Below are 24,636 nucleotides of genomic sequence, written 5' to 3' on the forward strand. Positions count from 1 at the left end.
TTAGGAACAATAGAATGTACTAGGACAGAGCACCCTTTTCAAGGACTTTCACTTGCTGCCATGGAAGACATGTTGTTCTTCATGTGAAACCTGGCACATTAGTCATGACCAGAAGGGCTGCTCCCAACGGTACCTCCATACTTAATGGGAATGCTTTAAAACAAACAAAAACGTTCCTTCAGAACCACAGCATCACAGAATGGGCAGAAAAATATTTTAAAGTATACAGTATCTTTCGCTTGGAACAAAACTTTGTTTTGTTTTTGAGTATGTCAAGTGGACATACACTTGTCTGTTTAGTAGCTACCAGCTGAAGCTGGCTGCTGAGATGGTTAAGTTTTACCTTTTGCTGGAGTCCCAGTCTTGGATCTAATGCCAATCCTAGTCAGTAAGTGCAAGGGTAAACCTGCTAGTCACCAACAGTTTCTGAAAGTCAGACAGCTCATACATGCAAAGACTGGTTTCCTACTGTCCCAGTGAGCACACCTTTTATGGAAAAGGGTGTTCCAAGGTTTATTTTGTTGTTGTTTATTTTTGTTTTTTTTTTTTTTTTATTCATTCCTAAGTTTAGTTCAGCATTCTTCCAAATAGCAGCAGCTGTCTGGATTTTCAGTTCTGTTGTAAAGGTAGAATTTAATCTTTAGTGTACATTTAATCTTCAGAAAATGGACTGTTAGTCAGACTCCAAATCCTGGATCTCATCATATCCAAATTCCTGTAGAACATCTTGTTGGTATTTTTTCCATGTTCTCCTGTAGCATTGGTCCTCATCACTGAAGCTGTCTTCAGACTCTAAAAAAAGGCATTAACTTTTAGATAATTCCTTTTTTTTTAGTTAAGCAATTCAGTTAATCAGATTATTTTAAGCTTCTTCAGTAATTAACAAAGTCTGAGCAACTTCTGTATTAGGTGAGGTTTGAACTGTGTGTGGCATGTACTGGAAAGGGAGTTAAGAAAGCAGAGGCACTGTCTCAGGCATGGGGAACCAAGTAATCAATTTATTTCAAAATAAGCAATCCTTTGCAATAGCAGCAGCCTGCAAAGTGAAGCTCTCAATTTTGACTTTGCAAAAATGTTAGGAGCTCTTGTAGTTCCAAGACAGATTATCCTTCTTTAAGCAGATTTAACCCATTACAAGAGCAGAATACTACCCCAGCAGTGCTTACTTTAGAGATGGTATGTAAAAGGGATGAGATTTATACGTGCACAGTATGAAAGCAAACAAGTGTTTATTACAGGCACACCTTTTTCTCCATCACTATCTTCCTCAGGTAAGAATTCATCTTCATCAGGATAGTCATTACGCCAGTTATTTTCATCATTTTCATCATCTTCATCTGTTTCCTCTGGATCATGATCATCATTTACCTGCATGTCAACACAAAAGATAACATTCACTAAAAATACACTTAGCATTACGGTGGTTTTCATTCACCTATACCACCCTGTGTGGATAATAAAAAAGCCAAGAGACACTCGTCTACTGCATGCATAAGTAATTCTGCAGTTGTACAAAGGGCACTGCAGAAACATTTGTGTTTTTGTAACACAGCAATCTGCTTTAGGTGAAAAAACAGTTAAGTCACGCATTTATTTCAGCATTCAAATGCTAAGGTTAATGTCTGAAGTAATCCTACTCACATCAGCAGTTATAGAAAGTAGCTTCAGGTTCCCAACCTGCTAATCTATTGATCACAGTATCTATACAATGGAAGATTAAAGCTTACATTAAACTTCCTAACTCCACAGCAACTGAAGGATTCTATTACAAGAAAGTATCTCATATTGAGATTAAAGTCAAGTCCTCAAATATTGGAAAAAGTGTGTGTCCCTTTGCTCCTTTTTTCACATAACCATATATTTACAGCTACATTTTAATTGCTGCCTCTTAATCACAAATGAGACATGTATTACTGAAGTTTTCATTTGTGTGCCAAAATTTATTTGGCAATTTGAAGCCAGACACATTCTTCTGAGTACATGAGCTATATCCCTTTAGTTTTCATTGTCATAACATAATTTCCTGGAATCCACAGTAACCTGTAGGAACACAGAACTGGCAGCTGGAAAACCCCAACATATAAGTCCCTGAGCGTACATGTAGTATCTCAAAGCATCTTTCTTGGCATGGCAACTTTTAATGACAGGATGTCAAGAATGTTTATTTGTGAGCTTTCTATTTAAGAACGCTATTTTCTCACAACCTTACCAGTTCATATTCTTCTCTGTACGGATGTACAGAAAGAATATTTTGGATCCAGCCAGTGGTTGATGAGTCCATATAGTAGATGTCATAAACATACTCATCTTCTTTCTCGTGTTCCTTTTTACTATCTTCAGAAACATTTAAACGCTCACGGATCATCTCTACTGCATTGCAGAGGATTACATCTGGATCAGTCTTCTGCTGAGAAAAAATAAAAAATGGCTATTTCCACTGAAGGCACACAGACAAAGCTTTAGTTACAATCATCAGTTTTCACTATAGACAGTAGCCAACAAACAGCTAGCTGACAGTCTGAAATCTTAGACCAAGACACTTCCCTGTTGTAATGCTGATATTCAGAACATTAGCAAGCTAAAATACAAACACCAAAAAAAATCCAATTACTGTAGTACTGTGCAGCCATGTCTTATTTCAGATAATAGCAGAAAACTTCTGGTACAAATCTTTAGAAACTACTGAAAGGGATACAACTAATCCCATAGAATTGTTCATCCGTTTCTAATGACATGTTGGTTGAAAAGGCAAGTCTTCAGCTAGCCTGTGCTTTGTACAACTTTACACTTGGAACACTGCTGGAAAGATGTGCATTCAGCAGCATGGATAATATGCAAACAGATTACGTGTACAAAGTGTGGACGAGAGACAATGAAAATGTGACAACAGGAAAAAGCTGACCAGCCCTATGTAAGTTTTTTATTTCCTTTATTTCCTCACTTCAGTTATTAACAACAGAAGACATTTCTTCATGCTTTCTCCTTCCTAATAAATTATTTGCAATGTATCTGCATGTGACCTGCACTTGAAGGTCTACATGGTCAGGTTTTTGCTGCTTTTAATCTGCTAGAGCTTTTCAGATATTTTGTTCAATCCACAATCTGGTCTTGTGAACTACTTATGTAATTCTGAGGAACAGCTACAGACTAACCTTTCATTCACTCCTAAATACAGAATGGAAACAAAGCTTGCTTTGTGCTTGCAACACCTACTGCTAGCTCTGAAAGAGTATAAGGAAAATTCTGATGCTACCTCAGTTTCATTTCTGTTTTTCTAATCAGCATAATGATTGATAACAGTTAACTAATATCTCAAATGCCTGTTTGAACTACCTGCTTAATAGAAAGTGTGAGTTTGTATTAAAGATTGATGGCAAAGCCCTGAAATAATCTATCAGAAATCCTGAAGGGTGATAGCCGGTTAGGTTCTTCCTCACCCAGGTTATCTTTTTTAACATCAAGCATTTAAGTTTTCCTCAGTACTCTCACAGGCTGCGTAAGTAAAGCATCCACTTACATACAGTGAAGACACTAGAGAAAGCACAGACAGCCCTCTGACCTTTTACATATAAAATCTTCTTAACACTGTATAGAGGGCAACCCTATACAGAATGCAGAGCTTCTTCATACTTAAAGCTATGCTAGATATTAAGCAGATATTCTGCCAATTGAAAAAAAACTCAAAATACCAGCGAAAACCAGGATGTAGCAGCTTAAGTAAGTGTCAAACACCTAAATTCTAAAATAAACTGTATCATAAAACCTTATATTGAAATTATGAAAAGGGGAGGCTCGAAAATGTCTTTTCCTGGAGTGACTCTTGCCTACAAGTGACATTTCTAATCATATGCATAGATGACACTGAATTAGATTTTTTCGGTTCTCTAGGTAGAGAAGTTAATTAAAAAACCTTGAAAATCTACCCAACAGATGGACCCGAGAGTTTACACATCAGAATAGTGTACATTAAAAAAAGGGTAGTAGAAGCCCTTCCTGTAGCAAACAATTTCACGTCCTTGTCTCAGCATTAGCGCACTTAAGGATACTCCTGACAATTCCTCCCTGTACAATATTCCAAGTTGCAAATACCTAGTTCAAGCTCCCAGTAAACACCAGAATACTTACAAAGTAAAAAATCTTCCACAGAAGTCAGTTTGCCCACATGTACCAGTCAACAGTGATATCAAAGCACCTCAAGTACACTAAGTTCATTTGCTGACCTGAAGGTTTGCAGCAGTTACGCTGGAGTCTTCCAACACCTCCTCTTCTTGTACAATATCAAACAATTGGAATTGCCCACAGCAGTCCAAACTCTCCTCAACAGCACTGCTCTCCTTTTGTGAAGCATCTTCCCTTGCTTCACAGTTTGATCTGTCACCATCAGTCAATGCCTTACCATTTGCAATAGGTTCAATGTTTTGACTACAGTTAGGTCGATTGCTGGCTATTACATGGTAACGGTTTTCCTTCCTTGTTTCTCGCTTGGAAGAACGGAGTTCCTTAATGATTCGCTGAGTGCTTCCTAAAGAGGGTCGCAGGCTTTGAGCTGCTTTGTCTCGAGTGATCAGTTCCTGAACGTATTTATGAACTGGTTCATTCTGAGGAGCAAAACAGAGAAGGAATATAACGATACCATCAACACATGTTTTAAGTTGTAAAGGTGATTAATAACTATTACCAGTGCTTCCTATTGGAGCACTGCAATCCTAACAACGTTCAAGTGACCTCTTCTACTGCTTAAGCAACACAACTACCATAATTCTTGAAATTCTCTACTATGAGCATCATGAGACACTGGCACAGGTTGCAAAGAGAAGCTGTGGCTGCCCCATCCCTGGCAGTGTTGAACGCCAGGTTGGACAGGGCTTGGACCAACCTGCTCTAGTGGAAGGGGTCCCTGCCAGTGGCAGGGGGTTGAAACTGGATGAGCCTTAAGGCCCTTTTCAACTCAAAACAACTCTGTGATGCAATATTCTCCTGATATGAGGGGGAAACATATAAGGTATGTATAAATTGTAAAATTGCTACAATTTGATTTTTAAACGATGCATTTTGTGGTACAGGACAGCCCTCCAAACCAAACCATATACCTTTGGAAGACTGGTGGTGGCCCACCTGTGATGGTCCTATAAAGACCTGCTCTCAAGGAAGACCAGTTTCAAGATAAAAAGCAGTACAGTGGGGGGAAGTTGTAAGCCCTGCAGGGTTTAGCTTCAGCACCCCAAACAGCAGAAATTTAGGCTCAATTTAGTGAGTACTCTGTGCTCTGTATGTTCGTAAGTATAAAAGAGCCAGGGCTGAACCGAGCTCTGAACAGAGTTCTCACTCTGCGCTATGTTCTTTACCCAGCAAACAACCAGCAAACAGCCCGTTTCTCAGGCGGGTCAGGCGGCAGGGAACAGAAGGCCGCCGGTTTATCAGGACAGGAGGACACGAGTCGCTGCTGCCCAGGCTACTAGCCAGAACTTCGGAGATCCCGTAAAAGGGATCCTGAGCTTACTCCGCTCAAAGGCCCCTTCAGGAGCACAACGAAACGCCCCGGCTGGACCAAGCCGCCCCCAGACGCCTAAGGCGCGGCCATGGCCTACATCGGCCCCGGCGGCAGGGCCTCTGTACCTTTGAGGACACGGTCGCCACCAGTTTGAAAAGGTTCCTCTCTACCGCCGGAGCACTGCCTCCGTCCTCCGTGCGCAGCCGCTTGCAGGCGAGGAGCAGCGCCTCGGCCGGCTCCGTCCCGCTGCGCTTCCGCTTGACGCGCAGCACCGCGGACCCCTCCATGACGCTCGGCTACAAGCAGTAGGTGTGGGCCCGCAGCTCCCTGCTCTCCGCGACCCTGCCCGCCGCGCGGTGCATGCCGGGCAGGTGACGGTTGTCGTGGGAAGGCGGTCTGAGTGGTGAGGTGATGGCGGCGGCTTCGGGCCTGGGGGGGAGGATGAGATCGCGGTCCCGTCGGCGCAGTTGCTGCTCGGAGTTTGTAGGTCCCCTGTCAGACAAGGCTGGTGACCGACTTGTGTAGTCTGGAGAAGAGAAGGCTCGGGGGGACCTTACCGCTCGATACAGCTACCTGACGGGAGGATGCAGCCAGGAGGTGGCTGGTCTCTGCTCCCAAGTATCAAGTGATAGAACAAGAGGAAAAAAAGCTGCATCAGAGAAGGTTTAGATGGATATTAGGAAACATTTCTTAACCAAAAGGGTGGTCAGGCATTGGAACAGGCTGCCCACGGCAGTGGTGGAGTCACCGTCTCTGGAAGTGTTCACACCCCGTGTAGACAAGGCCCTCAGTGACACTGTTTAGTGATGGCCTTGGCAGTGGAGGGGTGACAGTAGGACTTGATCTTAAAGGCCTTTTCCAACCTGGTTGATGATGATTCTGGAGATTGGGTGTTTGGCCTCCCCCAGCCCCATGTGCTTTCCCTCAGGGGGAGGCATTTTTCCTGGAAAATGTACCCGTGATTTTTTCTTTTTTCTGGGCTGAATTCCTGCAGGGGCTAGGTGACAGATGTGAGCTTAAAATATCCGTGTACTAGAAGTGTAAGGCAGTCACAAGTGCGGCTGGCCCAGTAGGGAGTATGTGTATCTGTGTATCCAGAGATAAAGTGGTCTCTGTTGCTTTCACTGCAAGTTTTGTGGTGTTTTGTTAACTTTTTTTTTTTTTTTTTTTTTTCCCCACAGCGAGTATTTTGGGTATTCCACTGAAGCCAAAGTGGGAAAACTGCACATAATACATAAATAATACAAATTGAGATTGATCATGAAGACCTTTTGTGGAAGAGCTAATCCAACCACTGGTGCAATGGAGTGGTTAGAAGAGGATGAGAACTATGACTACCATCAGGAAATTGCACGGTACACTGGAAAAAAATATCCTGTTGTTCCACTAAAGCTACAAAAAAGAGCAAATGCAGCTTGATTTTGTAGCAGTTTTTGGGTTTATCTCTATACAAATAACAATGGTGTAAGATGAACAGGCTGTTGAGTAGTCTAAATGTTACAGTGCCCTGTATTGTTCAGGAACAGATTTATATATGTAGAATTTTGTTAAGTAATCAAGTAGCTTCCCTCTAAATTATTTTAAACATTTTCTGAGGTGATCTTAATACCGAGTTGTGGAAAAATGTGTTGACTAATTTTTTTTAAATCCCTAGTGCAATAAATAACTGCCAGTTGTTTGTTCCTGTAGTAACTTTATAAGAGCTTGATGTAACAGTTGTAGACGTTGGGAAGATTAGATTTTGGGATGTTTTTAAGTAGAGAGATCCATGAAAAATGGGAACTAAAGAAATTTACATCTTGGTAACAAATGGGAGACCATTAGTAGGCTGTCTTTCATAGCTAGGTATTGCTTTGTGTGAACCTCTGTTTGTCCCTGCTGTTACTTCACAGCTATTTGTCCATAGGTTAGCTGGGACCATGTATTGAATTCACGGCTAAAGAGAGGATACATGGCAGCAGATAATTAGTTCATTTATATGGTGATGACAGATCACTGAAATGACATTATTCCTTAAATCTGAGAAACAGTTCAGATCCTCAAGGAAGATGTCAGTTATCTGTGCATTTATGGGCCATGTAGGACCGGTTGCCTTAGTAAGAGAGACTGAGGCAGCTATATAAGAGCTATCAGTTTTGTTGTGCTTTGCAGTATGTAGTATTTTGACTAAATTTTTTTTTACTGTAGGTCACGCTATGCAGATATGCTTCATGATAAAGACAGAGTAAGTATAGAAGCAAAACACTTCTGAATAATTAGAAATGCCCACTTTCTTTTTCTTGAATAGATGTCACTTCATGATTACACGGGTTTCTCTGGAAGACGAGATGATCAAATCTGTACCCTTTAAGATACCAGATCTGCTTTTAGATCAACAGATGTCTTCTTGTGTCTGACTCTAGTGCTCTGTTTATTGCAGAACATAATATGTACATTCAGTAGCTATTTTTGCTGGTTTGGTTGGTGTTTTTGATGGAAGAGTACTCACTAGATGAAATTTCAAAGGCTGTAAATGTGAATCTAGGCTTCTTAGTTTTTATAGTAATACAAGTATTTTTATTCTTTCGTAGTATTTTTTAGCTTTTATTTACTGCTTAGGATTGAGAAGAAAATTCAGACACCATATCTGTGGGCATGATAAAGTCTGGAGTGAATGGTTTAAATGTTCCTTCTGCTCTATAGCCATTTAGAGAGGAAACTAAACCCAAGATACTTTAGCTCCTGTGCTGGCATAGTCACTATTTGAGTGGTGCTGCTGGGAAAGAGTAATCAGAAAAGCAGTAGTATCTCAAATGGATCTTATTTGCTCCAGAAAATATATTGCATTTGTAACTTATGCATATGGTGTAAAAGCTGAGTGAAAAGTATAAATTAATAAAAGGTTATTTTTTTTAAATTTATTTTCTTCTCCACAGAATGAGAAATATTACCAAGGTATTCGTGCTGCAGTGAACAGAGTAAAAGAAAGAGGTGAGAAAGCAATTGTTCTGGATATAGGGACTGGCACAGGACTTCTGTCTATGATGGCAGCTTCAGCAGGTGCTGATTTCTGCTATGCAGTTGAGGTGAGCATTTATTGTGGGTTGCACATACTTCTGCTGGTGCCTCTTTTTAGAGCGTCAGTGCAGTTGTTCTATCTGTATGATCAGTGGAGTAGATGTACTTGCTGTTTTGTGTTGCAGCTTCTGAAGTGAAAGCTTGATACTTCCATGTGTCAAAACAACTTAGATCTTAATATAACTGAAAAGGTGCATCACACTTTTAATATTTTGGACAGTTTCTGTAAATGTGCAGATTAAAATTACTGAGCGAAGTTTTATAGTATTGTCTTCTCTGCTTCTTATCAAGACTCAAATGTAATATGGAAAACTTTTAACTAAACTTTTTAAAAATGTGTTCTCCAACCATATTGCTGATCTTTATAAATTTCAGGGCTTGGGGATGGGTTCTCAAACCACTTAATCATACCATGGCCCGCATCATAATAAAGACACTGTCCCGTCAACTCACTTTCCATAGCTTCATGATTAGGTAGAGCATCTCCTTTTTTTTATTAGCAGTTAAGAAACATCCTGATGGTTGTTAGTAGTGATTACTTATATTAAGGATAATAACAGGAGCATTTTGGCCATTTCAGCTTTTTTTTTTTTTTTTAGGACATTTGAAGAAACAAGAAGGTTCACTTGTCTGTAGGTCGTAGTTAGCAGAGTGCTGTGTGATTTTATCCAAGCAGAAATCTACTGGGGTTTTTTTGTCTTGTTTTGTTTTTATTAACTGAGGATTGTTGCTGTCTTGTTCCACGGTAATGAACTTCAAACAGGGAAAGATACAGAAGATGTGAAGTTTCTGAGTTACTGCATCTTGTGTTTGTGTCCTTTCATTTCTGAAAACTAATCACAGCTTACCAGTTTGTTATACTTTTGTTATTTACAGGTCTTCAAGCCCATGGCTAATGCTGCTGTGAAGATAGTGGAGAAAAATGGTTTTCGTGATAAGATCAAGGTAATCAACAAGCACTCCACTGAAGTCACAGTTGGTCCAGGTGAGAAAAATAGGTTAGGTTTAAAAAAATCAGCAAGTAGCTGAAAACCTTGAAGAAATATGTCTTATTTTATATGTGCTTTTAATTAAAACAGTCTAATCTGTAACTCTATAAAAAGTAATATTGAAAATTTACTTCAAAAGGGAGTGTTATATATCAGTAGTCATTTATATTTCATAGTAAACTTCTAAAGGAGAACAGATTGCAGTCCTCAGGAGTTTCTCTTACAGGAATACATTTTTAATTGTGTTTTCAGTATAGCATCTTCTTGAAAGACTTTTATATAAGTCTTATTATTAAAATATTTAATTCTGTCTTTTAGATGGAGATATGCAATGTCGTGCAAACATCCTGGTAACAGAGCTGTTTGATACAGAGCTGATTGGAGAAGGGGCTTTACCAACCTATGAGCATGCACACAAGTATCTTGTACAGGTAAGAAAATAGCTATCAATAGTATGTCCCATCTATCCCTAGAGAGCCTCTTCTATAGGAAGAGTAGGGTAGAGATTGTTCTTGATTTAGGCTTCTGTATCCTTTGTGAATACACCATCAGGTGTGTTAGTTATTTATTCAGTAAATAATTTACTGCATTCATTCCTAGCTGGTGGAGTTCATATTGTAAATCACAGGCTCTGAAATTACTCTTAGTTGCTTTGTATTAACCATTTGCCATTAACTTTCTGGTTAACAAATGTCTTTCTGAATGGTATCCAGTTCTGATTTGGAGCCTTCCTTAGTAGTTTGTTCCAAAATGTTGTAAAAATGAAATTTCCCTTTGAAATTTGATGGCTTTCACCTCTCTGGCATTGGTTCATGTTTGGCTAGTTTTCTGTTTTTTTAGCTAAGGAGGCCTGCTACTCCGCATGTTTTTTTGGCTATGGAAATACTTTATTAAACACTGTAATCAAATTAATACTTTTTTTTTCGGATATATGATCTATTGGTATAATTTTAGTGTTTCCTCTTTTACCCTAATTTTTTCCTTTAATTAAAATGTGGATGGCAAAACTTTATTTAGGTTTCCAGGTTTCATCTCACCCGTTTACATATGAAGACAATAACATTCGATAACATTTTGCTGGTCGGCATATATAGTTCTAAATAGTAATTAGTCTTTTTGTAAAAGCATTGTTCTCGGACTTCACTCTTAGCTTTTAGTTTTAGAACAACGTACATGTTTTTTACTCTTTAAATACGGGTACAAAGTTTTCTTTGCATAAAGATTTGAGCCATTATTTTTCCTATTTACTCACCATGATCACAGACTATTTTAATGTTGATAGCTTAGTACTTTTCTGCCTTGAGAAGCTCAAGATAGATCTCTTGTTTCAGAATGAGAATGGACATGCAAGTTCAACTGAGGCTAGGAAAATCATAATGTTGCATGTTTAATAGTAACCTGGCCTTGCTGAGTCATACTGAATAGGATAGATACATATATTATACTTCACAGATAACAGAGGCAAAGCGAAAATGCTCTGATATTACAAAAGTCTCTGAAATCATCTGTGTGTAAGACTTCAAAGCTCCCAGGCCAGCTTCTCTTTAAATTGGTTCACATTCCAATTGATTTAATTCTCATTAATAGGTCAGACTTGTTGAATGCTTTTACCCTTTGTTTTAAACAGGAAGGATGTGAGGCAGTGCCTCACAGGGCAACAGTGTATGTCCAATTGGTGGAATCCAAAAGAATGTGGGCCTGGAACAAACTGTTTCCTGTTCATGTCGAAGCAGAGGATGGTGAAAAAATTATTGTCTCCCCTTCAGAAATGGAGAACTGTCCAGGTGTTCCTTCTGTTTGTGATATCCAACTGAACCAAATGCCTTCAAATGACTTCACTGTCCTTAGTGATGTGTTAACAATGTTCAGGTAAGGTAGGCATTGTTTTGTTCAAAACAGAATTTGCCTGTTAATGCCTTTTATATAAGTTCTGTATTCAGCTTAGGAAGCTAGTGAGAACTGGAGAATGCTGAACTATTTGTTTTTACAATTTTCCTTCTTCTCCACAGTGTGGATTTCAGTAAGCCAGTAAGGAGTGCTTCTACCTACTATAGAGTGCAGCTGGAGCCTGTAAAATCTGGCAAGGCACAAATTGTACTTTCGTGGTGGGATATTGACATGGATCCCTCTGGAATGATAAATTGTACAATGGCTCCATACTGGGTAAAACCCACTTCCACTTTCCAGGTAAATACCAAGCCTTCAGATACTATCATCAGATGACTGTCAGCAGTTATTTTGAGTAAAGGCCATGCTGGGTGTTTTACACATCTTTCTCTTAAACTGTGTAGGAACTTTGGTAATGTTTTATGTATTGAAATGTGCTAAATAAGCAAATCATAGAAATGTTAACTATATTATATACCTATTTTAGGTTTTCTTTAATGTAAAACTTAAGCTTTACATTAAAGCTTAGATTTAAAACCTGTAGTTTGTCCTCCATGTATTTTTCTCATATTTCTTTGACTTTCAAAAAATCAAATATTTCCACATACTTTTCCTTATCTAGTCTCTATCTCTGATCAAAACATTAGTCTGTGATTTGCTTCCATGTAGTTCTGTTAAATTTCCAAAATAAGTGTTAAATTTATGGTAATATACACCCATAAAAAAAGGCTGATGTGGGAAAAAGCTGGGTTTATACTGGATAATTAGAGGAAGAGGAGATCACTATTAAATTAGACTACTGTGTTTTTGTATGAATGTATTTAGTAGTAGGATTAATTTAGTCAAAAGCAAGCTGCAAATTGATTGCACTTACTGTGTTTGAGAATAAAATTTGAAACTATCAAGCTTTGGGGCATCCAGTCAACTCTGGAATGACCAGTCACCTTGGAATATTTGGAATGCAGAATATAGCATTAATAAATGCCAAGTGTATTTTGGATTTGTTTTTTGTTTGATTAAAATACAGGCTTAGCTGGTTTAGCAAGCTAGTGGTCTCACTTCTAAGTGAAAAAATTCTAAGGTTTTGATTATCAATTCTTTTCAGTGGCGAGATCACTGGATGCAATGTGTGTATTTTCTTCCCAATGAGGAGCCAGTTCTCCAGGGTGAGAAGTTGTACCTGATTGCCAGTCGTGATGAGTACTCTTTGTGGTACAAGCTGCAGAAGGACAGGTAACAATACACGTCTGTTAAAAAGGGTAGTACTCCAAGCTGAAGTATTTGCAGTATTGAAGTATTAGCTCTTAGAGCAACTATCTTGTAGAAGAGCAAGGTAAGAACCTAAAGATGAGAAAATTACTAACATTCAATTCATGGGCAGTGCACAGCTGAAAAATTATTGTATGTAGTATATCATGTAAATTTATTATACATGATTTATTATACATTTATTCTATATATATATAGAATTATTGTAAGCCATGTATATTTATTATACATTAAATCACAGTTGAGGTTTTTTAAAAGCTCCTGCTTTATACCTGGTAGCATTCTGTGATACAGAAACAAAGAACACTCACAGTCGGTTCCTGACTACCCTAAAATACAGCTCAGCTGAGATGGCATATAGGTAAACGAGCAAAATAATTGCCATTCTGTCTGTCTCCATTTTTTATTTTCCTAGTCAGCTCTGCCTTTTTAAGATTAATACATTTTGCTCAAAAAAGAGCTTAATCATGTTGGTTGTGATGACAATTTTTAACATTTTTAAAGTTCAGTGACAGCTTTAAAAGTTAATGTCTGAATTTTATGTATCTTTTTCACCTAGGAATCCAAATCAAATACCTGAAATACCTAACCATTAGAATTGGTGGGAAAGTGGGGGGGGTTCTTGATTTCGTCTTTTAGAAAAGGTGTAAATTGGCCCTTTCTCTTCAGTGGAGTCCATATGCATTGATGTGCATGGTAGACAAAAATTCATAAATATATCTGTTTGCAAAAACATGCTATTGATGCCATAATTAATACTTCGTTTAATTATTTTTCCAGAGGAGAAGAGAAGAACAAAGCAGAAGTTCTTGTTGAGAGTCCTGTTTGTAGATGCCAGGCTCATCTTCTTTGGAATAGACCACGCTTTGGGCAATTAAATGATAAGAACCGAACACTCCAATATATCAAGTCTCTGATGAAAGTGAGTGCATGTTGCCTTTACGTTTTTTGGCTTCTCTGATAGCTGCATATATTGTTTATTTGGTGTAATTATTTATAGAATTTGTTTCTCCCTGCTGGAGGACTTCACTCACAAAGTGTATTTTATTTACATCAGCAGATGCAAGTTAAATTTTGTCATTTTTTTAATTGTAAGCTGCCATTTTTCAATAGAAACCTGTAACAGCTCTGTGTATTTGTTAGAAGGAGTATTAGTAGTTGAATAAAGGAACGCAGAACATTTTTGTGCAGACTTTTTCTGACCTAAAAATGAGTGGATTACACGAACATTTCTTGCAGTATTCTTTTGTGCTTGAACTGGTTATGTTAATCACTGATTCTCCCAGTCCTTACTTGATATGAAGTGCATAAAGTGGGAAAAAGCCCCACCAAAATGTCTAGAATTGGAAAACATTTTCATCTGTAGTAGGAATAACAGCAACTGTTTATTTTCTGTAGGTTCTGAAAACTGATAGTGTTTGCCTTTGTATTAGTGATGGCAGCCTGCTGCCTGTGCTGGCTCACTATCTTGGAGCAAAGCAGGTACAGTACTTCATGTTCTTCTGATCTTTGTGTTTTCACTTGGTATTTTTAGTTCTCTGATATTTCAGTATTTCTGGCCCATTATTTAATTATTTCCAGTGCTTCTTCAGTGACAGGTGAGAAAGAGGCTTCTGTTGTGTTCAAGTGGAGGTTAAATTCATACTTGATCAAGCTGAAGTCTAGGGTGGAGATAATTACCAGTTCTGATGCTTACTGTTGTGGAGCCCTGAATGCAAGTGTTCTCCATTGCCCACTGTTTCTTTTTGCTTACTGTCTTGTATCTCAGTGCTTCTGGAGATACTCTTTCTACTGACCTAAATGTTTCACAGTTTTTTTCTTCTTTTACGTTTGCAATTCCATAATTACGTTTATTATCTAGTCTGAAGTGGAAGGTCTGCAATAGCAAGGTAGGAAGCAGTAAGAATACTGAGTGTGTATAAATGAGAGCTGGGAGCCCCCTGGCTGTTTTGTTTAGGTATATACTTTACTTGATGTGTTCCATCATGGGGCTCTTGAAAATAAAATGTATTACAGTTGTACAGAATATTTGGGAATGTGTAACGTAATATTCTGAGGACGATGCAATTTGTAGAAATGAATAACCATGATGAGTTAAACCAGTGATCCATAGCTCCTGTATTTTTGCCTTTAGTAGTGGCTAGTCACAGACAGCTACTGAGAAGAGAGGAAATTAATAGCGCAGATTACATAATACTCTCGTAGCCCTGTAGCAGCCTATTGACTTAACTACACACCAGTTTTGAATAAAACCTAATTTTTTCTTGCTTTGAATGGCTGGTGTGCTGCACTGCACATCTGAGCTCTTCATGTCTGATTCAGTCAGATCATGTTAAACAATGCTTACAGGGAGTAAGCACTACTGGTGCGTGGGTCAGCACAATGGCAATATGCTTGTGTTTGTTCGGGAATAAACATATGCCTAGAGCAAGTGCTAATATACTGTGTGGATCTTAAAAATGGAAAATAAATATCTGCATTCTGTTGAGGTTTTTCACGTATGGTTGTGAAAGCAGAATGATTTAGCATGTAGTTATTTGGAGTGGTTTTGTTGTTAAAAAGGTGCATAACTCTGGCTTAGATTCACAGTTCTTATGAACTGTGTTCACTAGGGCATCAAAATTGTTCCTTCATTGTTTATTTACATATTCTTTTAATTATAAAGCTAGTTTGACTAACTGTTGTGTATTTTCTTTAGGTATTTACACTAGAAAACTCTGCTGTGTCCTGTTCTGTCATGGAAAAAGTTAGTCTTCAGTTTTCTGTTAAAGCAGTAAATGAACTCATGGCATTTCTAAGGCCAGAGTTGGTGGCTTTGATTGTCCTTGTATCAATTGCTTGGGGTTAAATTAGTTTAATGAATATATTTGATCATACAGTTTGACAACACTGTGGGAGGTGGGATATGTTGGGCAGGAGGAGTTCTTATTTTTTCCTGGTATTTGTACAGTGCTTTATGCAGATACTTGGAGGAATACATCTTGTTGGAGAGAGATCCAGTCTCACAGCTTTAGCCATAAGCTGAATAGGCCTCTGGGGAAGTTGAGCTGAGCAGAGGAAATTACGGTTTTCAGTGCTCGATCTCTCCTTGCAGATGCCTTGTGGCTTGTCTGCTTGAGCTGCTGCTCTGCTGCCCTCATTGTATTGGTGATAAAAGTCAAGGGTTTCTGAGAGTGGAATTTGAGAATACCTGTTTTACCAGAAAGGTGGCATCTAGCAGTATGGTCTTGCAGCTGGGACAAGCTGGGAACACCTGCTCTGCTGTTTGGATATTAGGAGACAGTAGGCAGTGAGTCTTACCCACAAGTAATGTTTCAACTGCTGTCCTTGGGGTGGAGCACAGGAGGACCTGCCGGTGAAGTGGAGGCTGCTCAGGAGAAGCAGCTAATGCCTAAGAAGTGACTGGAAGCAGCTTCCTGAGGTCACTGTTCGGCTGTGTCTGTTCTAGTTGGCACTATATGTTTCAAAGAGGTCTATCTCAGCCTGTGGTTTAGGGGTACAAAAACATGAATAGTAGGCCAGTTAGGTTGCAAACCTGGTCTCAAACAGAAGGCAAATATGCAGTGTATTTATAGGTGAAGTGATTTTTATATCTCTTGACTGTCCTTCCCATATGTTTCAAAGTACAGACAAATGAAGGTGAGGCAACCTATGTGTTACCTGCCTTTTTATGTACTTAACTGAAGGAATACATAGGGCATGTGCTTTAGTTCACTAGGTGTGACATGTTGGCTCAAGTGCATGCACACTTCAAGAACAGACTTGTATCATCCTAGTGAGTTATGGTAGGCAGTATTTTTAGGAGTCTGAGTCTCAACTGCAGCTTTTGATAAAGACATACACTACTTTTTCTCTTCAGTTTTTTAAAGCAAATCATCTTGATGATAAAATTAAGATAATAGAAGCACGTCCTGAGTTGCTGACATCTTCTAATTTGGAAAATAAAAAGGTATGTTACAGTTGTCCAATACTGAATTTCAGTGGGGAGGAGAGGGGAAGGTGAAAATGAATCTTGCTTTATACTATTGTAACTACAATGAATCCCATTATATCCCAGTTCATATAAGTGTATACATTATTATACATATGACATATATATATTATATATAATGTATATATATGGGTCAGACCTTGTCGCACTAAAGCTAAATGAGACTAAAAAACTATGGGAGGGTTTCTCCTTGATTTTGAAAGGGTATGACTTCCCCTTACTGCGTAATCTACACCAGCTGTTAAGGCATTTAAACTGCTTTAACTGCATATGTGCTGCTGGGCTGCAGTTCTCTTAAGGCACTCAGAAGATGCAATCTATTTGGAAGTACTAACATTCTTAAATTAAAAATTTCAAAATTCTTTGGCTATCATTACAAAGCCTTCCAACCTAAAACTGCAGTATTTTCTCTCAAACTCTGTTTCAGGAAAATTAATCTTAAAATTTGCTAACTAAACACACAAAAAGATACCTGTTGTGCAGTATATGCAGTATGCAGTAATTAAATCCTTATAGAGCAGTAAGAGGTTTTTATCTAGATGACTTCACTGGCTATATTGCATTATCAGCTATTGAAGATATATAGAGCCTGTGTTATTGAGCTGTTGTCCTTTATTATGCTTTTTATCTCCTCCTTTCTTTGCTAAGGTTTCTGTTCTTGTGGGAGAGCCATTTTTTACTACAAGTCTGTTGCCATGGCATAACCTGTATTTCTGGTATGCCAGAACAGCTGTGACCGGTCACCTCACCAGCGATGTCACTATCCTACCTCAGTCTGCTTCTTTGCACATGATGATTGTGGAGTTTCAGGTGAGACTGCTCAAAACTATTTGCTTGATATTTATACAAATCCACTTAAAATTGAGTACCATTCCAGGGTTTTTTTAGGGACAAATTTATCTCACCTTAATACTGTCAAATACATTTTGCACTTGCCACCTGAGAAAGGAATGTTTGACATCTTGAAGGTGAGTTTTGCTATTTCAGCTATCTCTTACCAGAAAACTATCTCAAGTAACATTACCAATTTAAATGAAAGGGATAAATATTTTAAAATAAGTACTTTCATAACTAATATACAAACTTTTTTTTTCAGTAGCTAAAGTGAGGGAACATTTTAGTCCAAAATTGTGTAACTTAAATATCCATATCTGTAAAAAAAAATTCGTATAATCTAATGAGTTTTCACATAAGCATAATCTTCAGTTTATCTGTTAAAATTAGTAAATCTTTTCTCTTTTCTTCTTTCTGGCTTACCAGATGTGTAGTTTTGTGTCTGAGCCTTCTCTCCTTACCAGTTTCGTGATTCAGATGTTCTTTAACCTTGTTATTTTACTTCTGCCTTTGATTTGTGCAATTTTACTTATGCATTTGATTTGTGAAAATACATGTGTTCTTTTTTTCTCTGAGGTTAGTCAACTCTATATTTTTACATACCTTTCAGTTTTCTGCAAAGATGCAGAGAGTTTAAATATATACTGAGTAAATAACATAAATCTGAACCTGGTAATAGGAAGCAGATGTTTAATCAACAGTAACCAGATTGAAATAATATCTAGAAGTTTTACTTCCCTAGAACTCAAAGCATTTTCTGAGGAAGTAAGCATTATTCTCTTCATGTTCTGGATGAGAAAACTGAAGCATGCAGGGTGATGACTAAAAATCATTCAGCAATCTAGCAGCAGAATGTAGAGTAACATCCATGCCTCCTATTTTACACTTTTTATCTACAGAGTTTGTGTTCAGAGATGATTCCACATAGCTGTTTTGGTAGAACATTTAACTTGTGTTATGTTCCATTAAGCTATTCCAAAAGCTATTGGTTTAATTATACATTTTCCCCTTTGTTCAGTGGTTACTCTGGACTTGAAGACTAGAATCTGTGTGTTTTTTTTTTTAAATAACCTCTGCATTTAACAGTTTTTCGTTAGGCATAATGGACAGACATGGTGTTGTAAGGTATTCTGCAGAACTGGTTCTTTAGGCTGTTCTGTCTTGTCAGAGTGCTAAAGGAAAGTATGTTAGTCGAATGGGCTCTAGGATGTTTTGTGCAAGAAGGAGCACTTAGCTGTGCTGCGTAATAGAAGAGGGGAGATGGGGCTGTAAGGGTTTAATCTTAGCAGATCCATACCTACTGTAAAGTAAACTGTACATAGAGATGGTAGAAAATGTGGCAGGTTCTTTGGAAGTGTTGAAAACAGTGGCTAAAAAATTATGTGACTTGAAAAATATTTTCCCAGAATTATACTATCTTATGATTTTTGCAGTAGTCCTAATGGTTTAGGAATGTGTAAGATAGTGGAGTCTTTATCTGGCTTATTATCAAATGTCTTATCTACAGCTAAAATTATCTTGAGATTTCCTATTTCCTTTAATAAAGCAAAACAAAATCCTGATTTCTTTTTTAGGACTTATGGAGGATCCGGAGTCCATGTGGCACCTGTGAAGGTTTTGATGTCCAGACTATGGATGATATGATTAACGTAAGAAAACTGAAAACAGTTTCAGTGCAATTCTCAACAAAACAGAAAAAAAACTCAACTTACTTAAAACAATATTTAGTGAGTGTTGAAAAACTTGTATGTTGAGCAGAACACCATAGGATTAGTTTCTCATAAATATGGTAGCTATTTAGTTCTTGCAGAAGAGTAACTTCTGTGGCATGGGTTTTGAGGTAGAATGTTTCTTCTCATTTGTGAAGCTTGTCAGTACTTTGCACTGTTTTGAAAATACTTCAGTCAAAAAGAAAAATACTGTTTTCAAAATTTTATTCTGAGCTTGAAATTAAATTACCTGGGAGTTGTTCATAGATGGATCCTGCTGCCCTTACTTGGCCTTGAAGGTACTTTTGAAAGAGAAAAAGGCTTTTTGACTTTATTGATATGGAAAGTGAGATTTATTTGCATCAATTTCTAGAGCTGTGTTGTCGGTATCCATGTTTGAATTAGCCATTTAGATGACTCTAAGCATTGTGGAGGATTACAGGCAGTGCTAGAGTGGAATTCTTCCCAAGGGAGAAGAAAAGTTAAATGCTTTGTATTTTGAAAGCACCTGTTTCTGTTTCACAACTGAAGACTGTAGTCATAGCAATTAGTTCATGCATGTAGTACATGTTTTCCTTTACACCTAAGAAGTGCAGTCCCATCCTCTGGCAGCTTTATTGTTTAAATACTCTGTGTTCAGGACACATAATTAACTTGAAAACAAGGACTGTTTGCCTTTGGATTGTTTTTTTGTTTCAGATAGTTTTTTTACCTTCTTTCTTCAGAATTCTCTGAATTTTAGGGAATCCAAGGAAGCAGAACCTCACCCTTTGTGGGAATATCCTTGCAAGTCTCTCTCTGACCCCCAAGAAGTTTTGACATTTGACTTCAGAAAGACTGTACCACAACACTGTCTCAGAACAAAGGGTTCTGTAAATCTTTTACGGTGAGTTTTTGCATTGCAAATGCTGTTCTTGTCATCATCTATTTTTTTACCTTGTATTCAAGCTCTTAGTGTATTACAGTTAACTAGTGGGAACATAGTTGACAGTATGACAATATTTTTAATAATGTGACCTAAAGTTCTGGAAGTTACTCTGACATGAATTTCCTGTGTCTGTTCACAAGAAGCTATATTACATAATAAGGTTAATTTCTTAGATAATATTGTTGTATTTCAAAAATAACATTTTTTCTAGATGTTGCCATGATTTAAAACTTAAATAGATTAATTTATAGTTTAGAGAAAATAAACCATTTTCTGGATGGTTTTAATCTTTCTGTTTGTTCCCTGCTAATGAGTTCTTGCAGAGAAAGTTCCTATTTAGCTTTCAAAATAATTCTGTTTAATAGCTTTAAATTGTACATTGTTCTTCCTTCTAACTATGATTCTGACAATCTTCATAATTGTCATATGTCTTCTGAGACATTTTTCACTGTATTCTCTTTAAACTTGAAATGCTGTTAAGAATTAAAAACCAGGGGAAAAGTATTTTTAACTATGTATAGCTTATGTAACTCAAATCACTGCTGTAATTATACATTTCTCTTTGTGAAGCAAAATTCAAGGTTTCACAAAATCTAGAACCATCTAGAGGTCTGTGCCTCTGCACTTATAGTTACAGGCAACACAGTAGCATGACCTTTGCTCCTTGTGGAGCAGACACTTGAAGTGAGACCCTGTCTGTGGTAAATGCTTCCTCAGAATTCAGACCATGCTGTGGTCTCTAAAGGAAAAATTCTCCAAGTATGCCATATAATTTATGCCATGTTATCAAATGCCTGTTAAAGGAATGTGATTTTGAGTAGATTTAGGTATATTTCCCTTTTGTCTTTTAAATTTTATATCTGCAAACATTTTAAAAGTTGCTACCCATTTAACAAGTCATTCAGCTGTTGAACTTTTTTTCAAGGCAACAAGTTAGTCATGCATTTACAGCTCTCAGATAAACTATGTGAGGAATGGGTGCAGCATTTCAGCTGTCAGTGTAAATTAACAAGTTTTGATCCTCCACCTTTCCCCAGGAAAGGAAAGAGCCATGGAGCAGTTCTGTGGATGGAATATTATCTTGCTGCTGATATCTCCGTTAGTACAGGACTGGTGCAAATTTCAAATGAAAAGGTAATTCTTCAATCTAATTCATTGTGCCAGAGTCCATAGGATTACAGTGCTGAAAAATGGGACTCTGTTGGCCATGCTTGGTTTGTGTAGTACTCTTTGTTATGCTGTTTGAATACTATGTAGACAGAACTACTGGGGCTACTTGGTCATATATTTAAGGGAAGCAGATGTACCTTGAAATGGGAGAGTGTGGACTGAATCCGATTGCTCCCATAGTTTGGAACCATATTCAGAACTTAAATGTGGTAACTAGCTCAAAGTAGAATTTATTCATACTTCTTTCTCAGTCTGACAAAAGCAGGATTTTTAAGAGGAAGGAGTAAGTATTTTTAGTATTCTATCTAAATATTCTTTGACCAGATCCATTTTTTCCTCTACAACTTCACTGTGCATATGTTATTTTAAGTTACGTGCTCCTATGGATGGCAATGGAAGTGATCACTATCTCATCATTGTATAATGGACTGGGAACAAGGATGCTTACTGCATATTACTGTCTAGTAATAACATCACAGGTTTTGATTGCTTTCACTTTTATCTCTCTCCTGTAGGGAAACTGTGAGTGGAATCCCCACTGCAAGCAAGCTGTCTATTTCTTCAGTTCTGTTATTGAATCAGAAACTCTGTCAGACCTTCCTAGTGCTGTCACGTATGCTATAAATTTCGACACAAAGACAGGAGAGATTGCCATGGATTTTAAGCTGTCATAAAATAGCTTAAAATTTTAATTACTTTCTTTTTATTCATGTTCCCAAATTGTAATAAACTTCTATAGAATTTTTTATATGGCAGAAGGATTTTATTTGTTGTGCTCAGAGAGCAAGCTGATTGTTCTGAAATACACTTTAAACCTTTTTGGGTTTGTTTGCAAGATAGATGGTGGGGGAAGTAGAAAGGAACTTTTTAGTAAAGATGAGTACTCCTGACAAGAATTCCTGACAGGGCTTATATACATACATACACATACTTGTTACATATCCTTCAGTGTGAAACTGGTATTTTGGGGTTTTGAACAACATTATGGAGCTACAAAAGAGTTGACTTCCTGTTTATTGCATGGCATATCAGTGCATGAGAACACTGAACCTTAAACTAACATTAAAGTGAGTTAAACACATCTATTTGTAGGCTTTGCTCTTGCCACTGTAAAATGGGAAATAATCTTCAGAGTGCACAGAAAGAAATCCCAGGTCAAGCTACATATGTGTATTAGTGCAGTTAATAGGGAGAGGGAAACAGTTTAGCTGCTCGCAGACTTGTGTCAGTTATGGCTAGTATTAAACAGGTCAGTGAATTAAAGTATGATGCACGAACATTCTTGTGGAGTCTGAGATACTGCATTTCTGAAGAGACATTTGCCAAACAGTGACCCAAGTCAGGAAAGGTGTAACTAGAAATTAAAAAATTTACAAATTCAGGTTAATTGGAATTTACAAACTGATAGTATTATGGCCAGAAACAAAAGAAAAAGCCATAGTGTACAAAAACACACAAATTTTAGGAGATACGTAATATGCATTATCTGGTCAAAAATGTGGACTTATATTTGTTCCACTAGAGGTCTAAATAATACCTGTTCAGCTGAGTTGTATGTTGCACATATCTGCAGCTGAGTTTTACTTAGTTGTATTCCAGATCATGTTGAGAGAAGTTGTAATGTGTGACAATGTGTGTGCAATTAATTCTGCTTTAGATGAACAATCAATTGGTGGATCTGTTTTGTATGTGTGACCTATTAAGAGAAATAGAAAATCATTGTATCGGCTGTCCTAAATTATGTCAGCCAGCCATAGGCATAGCTCTGCTTACCAAAGTTACTCCTGTTTCCTATGACCAGCAACTTCAGCAAAGTGAGAGGAATTCCACAAAGAAGCCATGAGGGAGCAGGAGCTTACTCTGGTAGCTCAGGAGCTTTCCTCGTCACCATGGTAAATAATTCTGGTGAGTAGGAATTTTTCCTTTTTCTCTTCCTAAGTGTGTGATCGCATTTACAGACCTGGAAGCCATCTGAAATATTCCTAAATTTCTGAGAACTGTTTTTCTGATGAAGGTCTTCACACTTAATAGATGTAAGGAAGCAATTAAATACATGACTAATATTTTTCACTGGAACAGGAACCCTGCAGCTCCTGTTGAGATCTGTGGATTTCACTTTTCAAAACTGTACTTTTAAGATGCTTAACATCAGACTCTTGTTTCTTACAAACTTTGCTGGAATGTGTAGGTTACTGTTCATTAAACAATTGTTTCTAATTTTGCTACCTGCACCGAGTCCACAGAATGTATAGTGGCACCCACCTGTTTGTTGTATGTTGGGAACATAAGCTGTGCAGTTGTAAAGGGAACAATAATATGGCCAAGGCATTTAAAGGGAAAAGGCTTTTTAAATTTAATTTATAAATTAAAAAAAAAAAGGCAGACAGTTGTGCAAGTGTGAATATTGTAAGGCTTGCACTGTATAAATTGTCTTTGGGAAGAGATCAGAGCAGAAAAACCACAGGTGCTGCCTTCTGTGTTTGCTCGTGGTCTGACACAGAAGGCATGAGCTGCTGTTTTTGTTCGGCAGTATTCAGAAGCTATTTTTCAGGAATAGCTTCTGAAGGTGCGTTGCATATGACTACAGATGATTCTGGACCTAACAGAAGCATACAGTGTTCAAAAGGTAACACAGAACTAATAGACATCAATATATTAGAATTATGGTGTTTGAAAAATAACAAAACCACAACTGCATTTACAGTATTTTAATGTCTACTGGTAACTTTCTTAAAGATTACTCTGTATGTATGGTCTGAATTGTGCTTCCTAGTTAAAAATAAAACAATTTGCTAAAATGACAAGGAGAAGAATCCCAAATTGATGGGAATTTGTATTTTGTTATCAGGGTTATGTATGTTGAAGATGTGTGGGTACTGCAGTAGAAACTAGGCATGGTAATGGAGAGGCATCCTTTCTAAACAATCGTGGTATTGTGAGACTTAAGACTACTGAGATTCTCAGAGGGGGTGTAGTGAAAATGAAGGGCATAAGCTAAATGTAGTAGCTAGCACAGCTGCAGAACTATGCTTCCAGAACTGAACTGTGGCAGTTAATAGGGATCATACTACCTGCATATGAGGAAAAACAAATTTCAATATACCTAGAGTGGAAGTTGTATTGCTGTTCAAAAAAAAAAAAAAGGCTGAAAAGCTGTAAAATTGAGTGTATTTTAGCACCCGTGGGCTCCTCACAGGAACAAAATCTGACAGATCTGCTAAAGAAACCTTGTGTGTGTTTTAATTCACTGTGGGATCAACATTACTAATATTTGCTGGTTATACTTAGGCATTTTAACAGGCACTGAAACT

The 24,636-nt window shown here is 37.7% G+C and overlaps 2 protein-coding genes across 8 annotated transcripts; one reads left to right on the plus strand and one right to left on the minus strand.

Annotated features, from left to right (window-relative positions):
- Positions 1–512: 512 nt before the first annotated feature.
- SLC7A6OS (solute carrier family 7 member 6 opposite strand) lies at positions 513–5,853 on the minus strand. 2 transcript variants are annotated; one of them, XM_005152240.3, is made up of 5 exons: positions 5,617–5,853; positions 4,221–4,598; positions 2,210–2,407; positions 1,245–1,368; positions 513–792 (listed from the first exon to the last, which is right to left on the minus strand). In XM_005152240.3, the coding sequence occupies exons 1-5, from the start codon at positions 5,776–5,778 to the stop codon at positions 674–676; spliced, it is 981 nt and encodes a 326-aa protein (XP_005152297.2). In that variant the 5' UTR covers positions 5,779–5,853; the 3' UTR covers positions 513–673. The 2 variants fall into 2 exon arrangements, with proteins under 2 accessions (XP_005152297.2, XP_030907544.2); XM_031051684.2 differs by having other exon boundaries at positions 2,210–2,404; positions 5,617–5,851.
- Positions 5,705–24,129, plus strand: PRMT7 (protein arginine methyltransferase 7). Of its 6 annotated transcripts, none has more exons than XM_031051680.1 (18): positions 5,705–5,796; positions 6,673–6,846; positions 7,679–7,715; positions 8,407–8,556; positions 9,425–9,533; positions 9,856–9,968; positions 11,165–11,406; positions 11,547–11,724; positions 12,530–12,657; positions 13,474–13,615; positions 14,092–14,175; positions 15,392–15,439; positions 16,553–16,642; positions 17,333–17,494; positions 19,093–19,167; positions 19,953–20,113; positions 21,193–21,289; positions 21,841–23,085. In XM_031051680.1, exons 2-18 carry the CDS (start codon positions 6,752–6,754, stop codon positions 21,997–21,999), a joined length of 2,070 nt encoding a protein of 689 aa, XP_030907540.1. In that variant the 5' UTR covers positions 5,705–5,796; positions 6,673–6,751; the 3' UTR covers positions 22,000–23,085. The 6 variants fall into 6 exon arrangements, 5 of the variants coding, with proteins under 5 accessions (XP_030907540.1, XP_030907539.1, XP_030907538.1 ...); XM_031051679.1 differs by having other exon boundaries at positions 5,732–5,800; XR_004080974.2 differs by having other exon boundaries at positions 5,736–5,894; positions 19,970–20,113; positions 21,841–24,129.
- The last annotated feature ends 507 nt before the right edge of the window (positions 24,130–24,636 follow it).

The sequence above is a fragment of the Melopsittacus undulatus genome, chromosome Z (genome assembly GCF_012275295.1).
Source record: "Melopsittacus undulatus isolate bMelUnd1 chromosome Z, bMelUnd1.mat.Z, whole genome shotgun sequence".
NCBI classification, from domain to species: domain Eukaryota; kingdom Metazoa; phylum Chordata; class Aves; order Psittaciformes; family Psittaculidae; genus Melopsittacus; species Melopsittacus undulatus.

What these genes read in the sequence shown, in the direction of transcription:
- SLC7A6OS (XM_005152240.3), bottom strand. Translation starts at nt 5,778, where the DNA reads ATGGAGGGGTCCGCGGTGCTGCGCGTCAAGCGGAAGCGCAGCGGGACG. An exon ending in TGGCGACCGTGTCCTCAAAG is followed by an intron (nt 4,599 to 5,616) that starts GTACAGAGGCCC and finishes TTTGCTCCTCAG; the next exon opens with AATGAACCAGTTCATAAATA. An exon ending in TAACTGCTGCAAACCTTCAG is followed by an intron (nt 2,408 to 4,220) that starts GTCAGCAAATGA and finishes ATTTTTTCTCAG; the next exon opens with CAGAAGACTGATCCAGATGT.
- PRMT7 (XM_031051680.1), top strand. Translation starts at nt 6,752, where the DNA reads ATGAAGACCTTTTGTGGAAGAGCTAATCCAACCACTGGTGCAATGGAG. An exon ending in TACCATCAGGAAATTGCACG is followed by an intron (nt 6,847 to 7,678) that starts GTACACTGGAAA and finishes TTTTTACTGTAG; the next exon opens with GTCACGCTATGCAGATATGC. An exon ending in CTATGGATGATATGATTAAC is followed by an intron (nt 19,168 to 19,952) that starts GTAAGAAAACTG and finishes TTCTTTCTTCAG; the next exon opens with AATTCTCTGAATTTTAGGGA.